The sequence below is a fragment of the Pomacea canaliculata genome, linkage group LG4 (genome assembly GCF_003073045.1).
Source record: "Pomacea canaliculata isolate SZHN2017 linkage group LG4, ASM307304v1, whole genome shotgun sequence".
Lineage (NCBI taxonomy): Eukaryota > Metazoa > Mollusca > Gastropoda > Architaenioglossa > Ampullariidae > Pomacea > Pomacea canaliculata.
The window spans coordinates 11,459,588-11,472,973 of record NC_037593.1 but is presented as its reverse complement, the minus strand read 5'-3'; the positions used below and the strand labels follow the sequence as shown (position 1 = coordinate 11,472,973).

Below are 13,386 nucleotides of genomic sequence, written 5' to 3'. Positions count from 1 at the left end.
TGAGGAAATATCAACTAAATTTCCTTGCAGGTTTTTGTTTCTCAGTGTCAGTCTGTGAAGTCCTTGACTTCACGACAGCTCGCGCACAATCACCATGGCTGGGGTCTGGAGCCGATGTTGTAATAAAGTCAGGGTGGAGGTGATGGCACACTCGCCACCTGTCCGCCATAACGTAGTTAATCAAACCCTCGATCGTGTCACGTCAGCTGATACCCCTCAGGGTAGCCAGTACTCAGTCTTTGTATTCTTGTTGCTGTTCTTCCATTTCTGCTTCCTTCTTGTCTTCTCCGACCCTGACACACAACCCCCACCCTTGTGGAGTTCCTGTACGAGCACCAAGCTCAAATAACAGGAAGCGACTTTTTGAAAAGAAATACCACGGTAAGTGTTAGATGACGCTTGAAGTTGAAAGGGCAAGTTGACATTGTGTTGAGGACTACCTTTCGATGGCCTTCCTATTTTTAATAGCCTAGACTCGTATTTCCAAAGTGAGCATTTCCAGTCATAGACTAGAATATGTGAGCTGTAGTTTGATGCTAAATATTCATAAAGCACCTTAACATTTCTAATAGATAAAATGAATTATATCTTTTGCTCAAACTGCTGTTAAAGTCAAAGTAAAGCTACCCGTGATGCTCCCACCGTCCCCCTTACCCTCTTCCATTCATAAAACAGCAACCCAAAGAACTTTTGCGTGCATTTTTGAATTCATGTCAACAATCCTAATTAAATATTTAAATATCTTTTCAGTTATTTTGTGGTTCGTTGTTCATGTGGTAGTGGGATACGAACTCTCTCTGGACATATATACACATAGTGTTTTGTTCATAAATAAATGTATGAATAGATTGTACACAGCCAACCTTGGGAGAAAAATCTGATTTCAAGGCCAATGAATTGGAAAAGATAAGAATATCAAAATGAAACGATCCATTGTAAATTTAATCTAAATAAATATATATTTACTAGTTTAGCAATTGGTGCTGAGCCACGAGAGCTGTGAACACTACTAACTCGTGCTGAATGTACTGCCTTAGCTGTGAACAAGTCTGAACTGGGACAAACAGGCGAGTCATTGAACGCTCGTCTGTAGCCACAAAAGAAAAACACGGAGATAAAAAGTCTACAAAGCCAGCACACACACACTCTGACAACTGAAGAAAGAACATACACAGGGACGCGCTGGGTTTTTTATTCACACTTTCTCCCTCGTGTCAACTTTTTATTACAGATAGGTTTTGTGATTTAATACCTCTCGCCCAGCGACTGTGACACATACACACCTTACCCGGTAGAGGCTTTTGAAAGATCGAAATTTGCTCAGTCATCCGTGTCGGACAGAACCAACTATTTTGGCCTCCGACTGAAACCTGACTCAGACTTAAAGAACATACACTGTGAATGCAACGAGTGCTGTGTAGGTGCCAGACAGACATGAACTCAATAATACAGAGTTTATTTCGTCCTGAGGTGTGTTGAACTGTACTTGTATCAAAGTTAATTCGTCCTCCCGGGCCCCTGGCACGCCAAGGTAGGACTTCTCTTACTTCTCAACTGTTTATATTTGTGACATTGAGTACATTTCAGCCTAAACACTAAAGATTGTATGAATCAGATAAATTTGTGTGTGTGCTTTTCTATTCGTCAACTTCTCAAGTAAAATGTGTAATTTAGTCAAAATACCAACCAGAAAGGTATCAAAAGAGTGTGTGAAAGCTGTTACTATTTGTATATATACAGAGTGTTTGTCTGATGTATATGGAGGTGAATAAAGTATATTTGCTAGCATATTTCAAAGTTGGTTCTATTTTAATATATATTCCTCGCCATATGTACTTTGAGAACTAATGGGTATTGTACTTTGGACCTTAGGAGGATTCCATCAGTCATTAAATACATACAGGGCGGTGATGATGGTGGTAGTGGTGGTGGGGCCTACTGCTGTACCGTATGTCAATAACTAAAATAAAATATCAATGTCACGCACAAATGTCTATATTCCTCTTTTGGATGTATGTCAGAAATTATCACATTCATGTGATGGCTTGCAATACTCCAAATAACGGTCTTCTTCACAGGAAACGTTGATGACGTCATAAGTCAGTGGTGCTGTAAGGCCGCCATCAGTTACCTGCTGTAGATGACGTCATCGGGATGACCATGATGACGAGAAAGTATGCTATGTGCGGTCTTCTCTGCCTCCTGTCATGTGACTTCCTCAGCTTCGTCCATTCGGCAGTGAGTTCCACTGATGGGGGAATGACGCGAGCGCACGACAAGAGAGAGAGAGAAAGCTTAAAATTAGATTTGTCTTGTCGTCAGGCAAACATTCACACACTAGCACGCACGCACACACGAACGCACTCACGGCGACATGATCACTTCACACACACACACACACAGGAAGAATAAAAGGTAAAAAATAAATCATTTATCGAATACATGTACAAGTAATTTCTTTCTATAGATAGATTTGTGTGTGTGTGCACGCGCTCTTATTCTGAAGTGATTATGTCGTCATTGTTCTCTTACTCACTTGCCCCCGTCACTTACCTCTCTGTACCTGCAGGACTGACCTTAATTTCGGTTTATCCGCACATGACTCTTTTTCTTCCAGCTTGGTTGGAGGGTTCCGGTGACAGTTCTGTGACTCACCGAGATCTCTCCATCCACGTGACTTAGCTGGACTACGAGCCATGTGACTTTATAAAAACTCTAATGTCTGCTAGTCTCTGTTTTAGCTGTCGATACCGGAGGTTGTGCTGACTGTGAAAGAGAGAGAGAGTCGCCAGCTGGAGCTCAACACCCTCCCCATCACCTGCACCGACACTGACAATGACACTGTGCGCGTGTATCGTCAGTCCATCTATCCCACCAACCCCTGCGGCAACTGTTTTCCCATTTGGCCTTGTTCATCCGGTAACTATTCACACTTTTAAGCAACAAATAAACGACAAAGTAATAAAAGATGAATAAACCAGCAAACAACCTATTCGACTAGCTTGCTGACCACTTGCAACAGACTTTGTATCATTTTGTTGAAACATTTAAGGCGTTGTGTGTTTGTGTGTCAGGAACAGGGTACTGTGTGATGTACACGCCCAGCGTGGGTACCCTCAACTACCAGGTGGCCACCCAGTACACGCTGGTGGTGGTCTGCACTGACGACAAAGGGGAGGATTTTCCCGGGACCGTTGATGTCCGTCTGGAGCCCAACAGCCCGCCTGCTTTCATCAATCCCTCCTCTAGTTTCAGTGAGTCTGATGTAATCCTCACTTCTGACAAAGCAGAACCGTTAATTGTTTTCAACGGAAAACATCATCCGCATGATGAATCTTACTCTTCCATTAGATGACAGATCAAGGAAGAAAGGAGGGGGGCGGTAAGACGGACAGTGTAGCAGGAGTGTAACACGATAGAAGGACTGAGTTACGAAGTGTTCCTTCTCTTTTCTTACAGCCTCGTATTCGTTCGGGTCGACAAAAACTAAAATAATCGGCGAAGTCATCTACGACGTGAACGCTAACGATACAGATGGCGACGGGATCTTCTACACGATGACGTCATCGCCTGCATCTAACAGATTTGAAATTGGATACGGTAACCTTGGTGACAACCTCTACTGGTCTCTCTGTTTCTTTCTCCACGCGTGCTCGTGTGTGTCTTTGCGCGTGAATGCTTTACAACTTAAGCACCCGTGTTGCATGATGGTATCAGTCTTTAACGTACGTAAGGTCCAACAGTCAAGATGTGTTCTCTCACCTGTACAGGTAGCGGGATCATCAGAGCAGCAGCTGACCTGCGTTTTCAGTGTGACCCGTCCGTCACCTTCTCTGTCTACGCCTCTGACCACTATAACCCTTCGGTGGGCCCTAGTGTAATAACAACTACGTTCAGCGGTAGGTAGGACTTGAACCTGTTACCTGCTAAGTATTAGCACGTGCAGACAGTAAAGACTGAGAAAGTAATCTGCTCACCTCCTCCCAGCTCTTTGCCTAGCACCCGGTCCGTATATGAGCAGTGTATATATAACTTACTATATTGTGAGGCCAACATCGGGTGTGTAGGTCGCGAAATACTCTAGTTCCCAGCACTCTGAGGCCCGTAGCTAGAGGGGGTAAAAGCAAGATTGGACAAGTAGACATTTGCAACAAAACTAAGAATAAAGTAAGTCGAGTTAATATTAAAAAACCAGTTCTGTTTGAAACGCAACAAAAGGCGAAAATTTTTTACTTTAGGTCTCTGGGTTTGATTCCATGCATATAACATAAAATATAAAAGTATGAAGGGCCCAAGCGTGTTTCAAGTTCTAAAAATGCCTTTTACACTTTATTATTTTAAGTTATATGTAATAAAGAAAATCCGGCGACCTAACGAAACATTGTTTCACCATTTTTTTTTTTTTTAAGTAAATATAGTGCAAGAAAATTGTGTTTTCTAAAACAGTTTTTACTTAGCTTTTAATGTAAAAGGTTTTGGTCTTTTTCAATTTCAATATCGATGTTCCTTTACTTTGTGGATTATTTCCTTGTAAATTGGCTGATTTAGGGGAGATAACAATAGTTTTCTAGTTCTAGACTAGCAGATATTCATCTCCCCTTTCCTGGCGTACACGTTCTAAACAAGTTTTGAACACAAGAAAACAAAAAAACTATTTAATTATATGTTGACTGCTGGAAATGATTTAATATTGCATTGTCACCGGAAATGAGTAACTCTTGACGATGTCAGACCTCCAGAAAGGACGATAAGAAGTGGATGAAAAATCGATTACCAGATGTCCAGACATTCGGACAGAAACGCATAGTGAGTTAAAAGTGTGCAATTAAAAATAATAAAATATTGTTCAAAGAGTAAGATAGAGTTTTAAGTAAGTCTACATAAAAAGGAAAGTCATTCCTATCAGCACAGGTACCATAATATAAAAATCAATGCTCAGATATAAATAAAAGATTTAAATGAAAAATGCAATTTAAAGAAACGTTCGTGTCACAAAATAAGTATGAAGAGGGATGTGTGTCTTGCTGTAGAATGTCTATGTTGATGATATGACTGTCGTTTTCATCTGGGAATCGCTTAGAATTATCTGTGTAGGTCGCTACAAAGCTTCATAGTGAGTGAGCTAGACACCCGATCATTGCCGCACAATACAGTAAGCTATTGTCTTCTCATAGCAAAGCGGACCGGGTGCATCTAGTCAGTCGCTCAGTCACCACTTGTCCTTTCTTCTCTCTCTCTTTCCCACTCCTTTGTGTTACGTGTGTGTTAACGCGTTCCTCTCAGGGTCAGTGAGAGAAAGTTTTCGTGTAATTGAAGAAAAACCAGAGGAGAAAGAGAGATCTAGACGAGGGCTAGATGACGATAAACAGAAACAGTCATGTTCACATGTCGTTACGTGAACCACAAGCCTGTGTTTCAGGTATTAACCTGCGGCCAGTGGTTACAAACCTGAACACGACAGTAAAGGTTGCTGAAGGCTCAACGGTGAGCTACTCAGTTGCTGTGACCGATGCCGACAAGTACAACGCCATACTGTACACGGTGAGAGCCTCACCCGAGGAGGGCTTGGATTACTACTCCGTGGATAACAGTGAGTACAGACTGACGGCTGAGTGCTAAACATAGTGAATACCGAGACAAGGGAGGGATACAGGGAGGGAGGGAAGACAAACACCAAACCTTTATTTAACAGGGTAACAGAATAAGCAAAATTATGCCTGTTACATTCCCTTCGATCAAAGGAAAGGAAGCTGAAAAATTACTTAACTATAAAACAAAGGCGTAATAGGTGTTTATGTTGGATTGAAGGTCTCTGCAAGCAAAATAAAATAGAAATAGATAAAAGAAATTGATGTTTTAGAAGTCCTGCTTTGGTCTGGTATAAACTGAAATCCGTTTCTCTGAGGTATGAATGTGTAAAGGAATTCTGTTCTACACAAAGATACCTAAATATTTCAGGCTTGGTGCCGAACTGCAAAATCTGCAATATTCTTTGAAAACGTTTCCAGACTTCGACTATGAGCTTATTATTTTGGTGGAAAATAGAGTGAAAGTCTAGAGGACCTTTTGTTTCTTATTATTTCATGGACGATCTTAGTTTGCTTATTAGTAACAGAACCCCTTGAGATGAGAAATCAAAAGAGTGTTCTTTCGGTTTATGGAGCTTCTATTTGATTTCTCGTCTTTGAACACTTACAAGAGGCCACTAGCATATCATAATCATATCTTGCCATTTTGCATTCTATCGACATAAAGTTTGCATATTTTGTTATGATGTGTGTTTATGTGTTCTTATTCTAAGTTTATATTTTTATCAGTCGCTTTGAGCTAACCTTTGATGGTGGGATGAGGCCCTCTACAACTGAGTGGAAGCATAAACGATGGTCATCTGAATAAAGGGTGTATATAATAGTCTCTGAGAGTGAGGATTTCAAAGGTGCTTAATTCTCGACATGAGATAGGTTTTCTGTGCTTTTGTTTGACATGACTAGTATGGCTTGGGATCAAGACATTAGTAATCACACTTAGAAGGATTTGAGGACGTTTTCCATTCGAGGAAGGCTAGGAAGATGATCATTCAATTCGAAAGGTGAAATAATCTTTTCTGTTGTACTTAACGATTTTTTTTATATATCTAAAGATGGCAAAGTAACAACGAGAAAAGCCCTGGACTACGAGTACACTCCCCTAAGGACTGTCACCTTGTATTTCGACATCAGTGACGGCTTTTGCAAGGCGCCGACATCATGGCTGACAATACAGATAACTGATGTCAACGAAAGGCCAAAAATCATTCCCAACGACATAGAGATTACAGTCTATGAGGGATTTGTAAGTTTACCCATTACTTAAATGTTATTTCTCTTTCTCTCTCTCTCTCTCCTTTTTCGGCAAAACGGAAGATATCACTGTCTTATTTGTGTGGCCCACTTAAGGGCAAAGGTCATTCCCTAACCTTTTCAGATCGTTGGGGCATGAGGTGGTAGAGATCTCACTTTTCTCGGGGACAGCTGAGATCGGTGCCCATTTCCTCTCCCTCGCTGCTTACCTTCCCCAACGTTTTATGAACTCAAGTACTCATTCCCACCAGCAGAGTGGACTGGGGGAAGTTTGCTGCGCTAATCGGGCATTGAACCAGGCGCTGTCAGTTCGGAGGCCAGCGTGGCCCGCTATCATAGATTGAGAGCTATATATATATATCTTAAAACTAAAGGTATTTTACCGATATATATATATTTACCGATATATATATATATCGATTACCACCCCTCCTTTTATAAGACCAATAAACATAGACATCGAGGTCATCGGCTATGCTTAATGATATGTTTTATAGGTAAGGGAGGATAATGACCGGGAATCTTATGTTGACCACCTGATAAAGTAGCAAATGAAGTCATAAAACAGACGTCAGGGTTGTACACGGATACGTTTGCGTTGTTGAAAACCCTAGTTAATGGGAGAACTGACATCCTGTGCTAATTTGGCGTATCTCTGTAAAAACTTGACCTCACAGTTTGATCTGTGTCTGTACATTCTGAAGTTTGTAGGTGTTTATCCCGAGAACGGAAGTTGGTATGGAAATAGGTATTCATCCAGATTTAGGGAAAAGGTATCTTGCATTGACAATAATCCAGTCATCAGACAAAAATGTACTCGCTAAATCTTTAAAGGACACATAAGTACAGAAAAGACAAAAGAATAATAGTTAAGTAACAAAAGTTTAGAAGTGTCAATGCTTAAAAACGTTTGTTGACCCTTAGAGGAAGAATGTTTTTGGCATCGTAGTATCCAGACCAGATGTTTGCACTCGTTGAATATTTGAGAATCGTTTAACTATAAAGCATATGCAACAATGGTAAATGAAACTGCCCCTCGGCTATCTCTCGTTTTCTCGCTTCAGATCAACATCGACCAGTTCTGGAAGGTCGTGGACCCGGATGAAAACGAGTACCATACGTGGTCACGTACCAGCACCAGCAGCGACCTCGACGTGGATGACGACACGGGCAGCATCTTCTCCAAAGAAGAAATCGACATCGATCCCAATGTAAAGAGTAAACTTTATAATCTGAAGGTCAGGGTCACTGACAAAGGGGGCTTGACCGCGGATGCAATAGCCAGGATTACTGTTCTTGACAAGAACGACAATGAGCCGATTTTTGACAAGGTGGGGTTATTTCTTAGGAAAGAAATCTTAAGTTTGAGCACCCCATCCGTCAAACAGCTGAACAAACACATTATTGTATTCAACATTTTAATGAGGTCACGAAATGAAGCTTGCGAAAAAATATCTTTTGCACTTTTTGAGTTTTCATGTGTGCTTAAGGAGAGATGACCGCCAAAGCTTGTTTTTAGGCAGAGACTTTAGTAGACCCCAGCTCATATTACTTTTTTGGTAGATCCTACAGTGTGTCTGAAAATATCCTCTACCTTCGTTAACCCTTACATCAGGGCTTCTGCTTACGCCAAAAATTGCGTACAGTACGCATTAAAGGTTCGGAGGACCCCTTCAATTTTCGTCAATTGTGTCCCATTCAAATTTGGGCAAAGAACAGGGACCCCTTAAAAATCTGAAGAAGGGGTCCCTGGGACCCCAAAGAATTTAGCCTTAGCAGAAGCCCTGCACTTACATGTATGACCTCTGCTCTCTGTTGACCCTTACCTGTATGACCTCTGCTCTCTGTTGACCCCAGGCCGTTTTTGACGTGTCCGCCAACGAGTGCACGAAACCTGGCACCATCCTGAGCAAGGTCACCGCCACGGACCGTGACAGCTCTTTCCAGGGTAACGACCGGTTGTTCTACAGCGGCACCGGGAGGTACATCAGCGTCATGTCCGACGGCAGCGTCGTTCTGACGTCACAATGCACGGCTGGCATCAATGACGACACTCTGGCTCACGTGACCGACCAGGGCCAGTACCCGGGCCCGCTGACCGGCGTCCCTGCTACCGTTACTTTCTCCTGTTCTGTGAGTGGGGTAGTTACATCCGGGCCTTCACCAACGTGTGTGTGTGTGTTTCTTTGAGACAGCGATGGAGTCAGTTGGAATGTATGTGAGAGAAACAGGAATAGACAAGACAAGAACTACTCTCTGTAAAACATGAGTAATTAGCACAAACGTCTTTAAGAATTAAATCACTGCAGAATGGGGATGTGTGTGTGACAATAAGTTTATCTATAAGACTATGGCATGACGTATGTGCATTTGTATGTGTGCCTGTGTGTGTGCGCGCGCGTGTTCGTGTTTACGAGATATGCATGTGTAGATAAAACACTTCCTCGCGAAAAACACAGTAAGTTCTATGTATCGTCACTAATCTGTAACCTGTGCATGTGTGTTTGATAGCGTGTGTGGTTATGAAATTAAGTAATTACGTTAAGTTATAATGAGTAGGTGAGTATCCCACGTAAGACGTCAGACTGTGCGACCTTTGCCCCTCTTTCAATCACCTTATTCCTCTGCGTGCCAGCCATGTCCTACACCACCCGAACCGATTACCACGACGACTACTGCAGCAACATCGACAACTTACACCACGTCTATCTATACATCTAACACCAAGAATGGGTTCCTGGACAATCTGGCGTGGCTTGTACCCGCCATTCTGCTGGGCATCGTCTTACTTTCCACACTTCTCTACCTCCTGTGGCGGTACTGCTCAGCTGCATGCACCAGATGTTGCTTACGTCGCGAGCTGCTGAAGACGTGAGTAGTCAGCTAGTTAGGGTCAGCCAGACACCTCCAAAAAAAAAAAAGTTTTATCTTATTCTCTACATTTTACTTCAGGAAAATAATTTCGTTTTCCATTGTTTCTGTGAGCAGGTCACCCAAAGTTCAAAATGTGAACGTGAAACCTAATGAGGAACCCAATGTGAAACCCAAAACGTCTGTGGAGAAAAAAGAAGAACTCCCACCACCACCGCCAGAACCACCGTAAGTCCTCTATTTAATTACATCGACTGTCACAACTGTTGTTTATAGTTGTTGTTTTTTTTTTCAAGCTGCGTGGTGCATAATCTTCTAGCGTCTGGAAAGATGTAAACATTGAAAAAAAACGAAAGAGAATGAATGAATTGCAGAATAATAATTAAAGGAATCAAGTCTTAAGAATTGACAGCTAATTTTTTATGTTACCTAGGCAACTTCCAGAAGAGCCTTTCCTATTTGGTTTCTGGAAAGAGAGTGAGTACTCACTTTATTTCGCCTAAAGAAATCTGTGTAATCTTCACACTTCACACTTTTTCTTACTTCATAATTAACAATTTGGTGTCTATTAGTCTAAAACTATTATTATTATGATTATTGTTATTATTACTATTATTATTTGCTGCCAGGAGACATGTCTTTGTACAAACTACAAAGAAAGTTAATGTATTGGTCAGTGAGGAAACAACATTATCACACCACCTGTGTACGACAACCGGTGTTTTATTTATTTGTTTATGATTTGTTCAGACGCATTTTAATGAACAGTATGGTGTAGTACTATAGTGTTTTCCCAGTTTAAAGTAAAAAGGTTTCAGTCTGTGTCGTGTTACAAGTGTTACATTATATTTTGTCGGCAGCCTACACGGACAGAAATCAAATAAACCCTCCATCACACACCGCGCTGCCGGCGTCGGTTGCCAAGGACGACGAGGTGGCCGCCATTGTGCTCAAAGAGGAGATGGCGGAGAAAGAAGCCATAGCCAGGGAGCGGCAAGAAAAGATTGCCAAATACGAGAAAGAGGTCAACGAGTACAACGAAAAGATCATTGGAGTGGGGACCCAGCCTTCACCGAAACCACCGAAGCGCAAAGTCTGCAATATTCTCTGAAAACATTTCCAGACGATGATTCCTCTATTTTGTCCACCTTTCGCTACTGGCTAAAGAACAGACAAGCTTATCTGTCCCCACTGTGAAATATTCAGTGATTGGATTAGCATGTAGGTGATTTGTTACCTTTGTTCTTCGTTTGTTTACTGCTGTCATCCTGTTCTCTCTTATCTTCAACAACATACCTTAGCTTCGTCGGGGTCGTGGTGATGACCTGCCCGCCATAACGTATTTAATCAGTCTCTCGATCGTGTCATTCAGTTCATATCCATCAGGGTAGTCAGTACTCATTCTCAGTATTCTTGTTGCTGTTCTTCCATTTCTACTTCCCTCTCTCTTGTCTCCCTCAACCCTGACACTCCCCCCAACCCTGCAGAGGCCCTTGTGGAGTTCCTGTAGGAGCACCAGGCTCAACTATTAACAGGAAGCGACTATTTGAAAAGAAATACCACGCTAAGTGTTAGATGACATTTGAAGTTGAAAGGGCAGGTTGAAATTGTGTTGAAGACTTCACCTTTCGATTGCCTTCCTATACTTAAAAATATTTGAATAAGATGCCGAGTAATAGCCTGGACTCGTGTTTCCACTCAAGCTCACACCGAACATTTCCAAGTATTGGCAAACATACTTGAGCTGCAGTTTGATGGTTAACATTTCTAACAGATAAAATGAATTCTCTAAAATTTTCTTCAAAATGATGTTATGTTAAACTCTAGAGACCATAGTGCACTAGCCTTTAGTTTCAAGGAAAGTCTACTTAATCAAAATGCAAGCAGACGATTATTTGATAACTACTTTATTTATCATCTACTGATGCCCGTGAAGTGAAGGAAGATGTGTCTTTGTCACAGTCGGATGATCATCATTACAGGCAGAGAACAAAGCGTCCTGCACGAGCAGCCTGTCTATTGTTAAATACAGGTTGAAAAAATCGTAGACCTGGAATTAGTCGGATCCCCGATTGAGACTAGATTGTACTACAGCTTCACCATTATCTATCTTGTAACCCTAACGCAGGTGTGGAGAACCTTCATTTCCTCCAGCGGACATTTTACTATTTATAACATCATTCGTGGGGCCTTACACAATTATCTATAATAATTATTATGAATATTTACTACACATATACCTTCTTCTGACATTTATTTTTCCAAATAGAATCACACAGGCGGTAAGACAGATATTTCCTTCAGTGACTTGAAATGTCACAGTAGGGGGCTGCTTGCTTCCCTTTGGTAGTTGTCTCCCCTCACTGGGATTTTCAATATCAATGTATTGTATGTGTGTATGAATTCAAAAAAATAAACGATCCGTTTTTTATACTGACAGTGAAAAACCCATATTATTGAATAACATCTGTCGTTCTGCATACTATGAGCTCTGGAAGATCAGCTCCAGTCGTCATACTCTGTTCATCTCAACCACCAAAATGCTCATCTGCTCATTTGTTCTGTCTAAACTACTCCAACTCTCTTCTTGCTGGCTTCCACCTCATCCACCTCATCCACAGTTGCTCGTCTCGTTTTCCGGACTTGCAAATGTAAACATGTCACACCACTTCTTCACTCTCTTCATTTGCTACCAGTTCAAGCTACAATAGATTACAAGCTCTCAACTCTATGCTATAGATTCTTTGAAGGCTCCTCCCACTACTACTTTACTGAAATCTGTCTTTCCACACTCCTGCCCGAAACCTTCGCTCCTCATCAGACGACCTCCCACAAAGACAGTCACACACGGACAACAGACGTCCTCCCTCTGTGCTGCTAGGCAGTGGAACTCTCTTCCACATCACATTCATGAAAAAATACAGGGCTTTAATTATTTGTCTCCCAAAACACTTAGTTAAGCTTAAGCCATCCACAAAATGCACAACAAATGTACATGCCTACACAGAAAACCCTTTAGGACCTTTTTTGTGCCAAGGGCCATAAAGACATTTATATCATCATTATTTATATCATCCTTTTATCATTACTGGTCAGCACAGAGTGCGACTCATCTCTGCGTAATGTTGCGCGTTACAAGAGCACAAATCACATCCAGTTTGTATATTTATTTTTGCTGTCACTACCGATTTTCTAACAGTACTACCACTATCTTGAATATGAAACAAGCAAACACCATCTTGAAAGCACAATAAAATACCAAATTTTGACAAAGATAAATACAGAGAACAAGCCAAGCCACGTTACCCATACAAGCGGATTTTATGTAAGCGAGAGGCCGAGGTGGAGTATATATGCAAACACTTCAGTGATTGTAGATCTCTGTGTTTGTGTGCGTTTCGTATTATATATCATGTTATGTATAGAGGATAATATTCTTTATCCTTCCAAACAGTCCCTCCGCCAAGACACATTGAAGTTTCAAGATGGTGTGAGTACACCTGGCTACAAACTACCCCAGTGACTGTAGACTGGCTACCCGTCAAGCTCCCACCATCCCCCTTTCTCCTAGCAATTTATAAAACGACTCACTGAAGTATCTTTGTGTTCAGTTTCGAATTCATGTCAACAATTCTAATTAAACGGGTCAATAGATCACGAAGCACATTCATGCTGT

The 13,386-nt window shown here is 41.5% G+C and overlaps 1 protein-coding gene across 1 annotated transcript; it reads left to right on the top strand.

Annotated features, from left to right (window-relative positions):
* The first annotated feature begins 1,292 nt into the window (after positions 1–1,292).
* LOC112562398 (protocadherin-like protein) lies at positions 1,293–12,155 on the top strand. The gene is made up of 14 exons (XM_025235648.1): positions 1,293–1,531; positions 2,079–2,238; positions 2,742–2,919; positions 3,075–3,254; positions 3,460–3,600; positions 3,771–3,899; positions 5,420–5,590; positions 6,641–6,831; positions 7,904–8,170; positions 8,697–8,972; positions 9,475–9,710; positions 9,828–9,938; positions 10,144–10,187; positions 10,571–12,155. Exons 2-14 carry the CDS (start codon positions 2,155–2,157, stop codon positions 10,819–10,821), a joined length of 2,259 nt encoding a protein of 752 aa, XP_025091433.1. The 5' UTR covers positions 1,293–1,531; positions 2,079–2,154; the 3' UTR covers positions 10,822–12,155.
* The last annotated feature ends 1,231 nt before the right edge of the window (positions 12,156–13,386 follow it).

Excerpts from the sequence above, each read along its gene's own strand:
- LOC112562398 (XM_025235648.1), top strand. The coding sequence starts at position 2,155 with ATGACCATGATGACGAGAAAGTATGCTATGTGCGGTCTTCTCTGCCTC. Across the intron at positions 2,920-3,074 it reads CATTTGGCCTTGTTCATCCG|GAACAGGGTACTGTGTGATG; the intron begins GTAACTATTCAC and ends TTTGTGTGTCAG. Across the intron at positions 8,171-8,696 it reads ATGAGCCGATTTTTGACAAG|GCCGTTTTTGACGTGTCCGC; the intron begins GTGGGGTTATTT and ends TGTTGACCCCAG.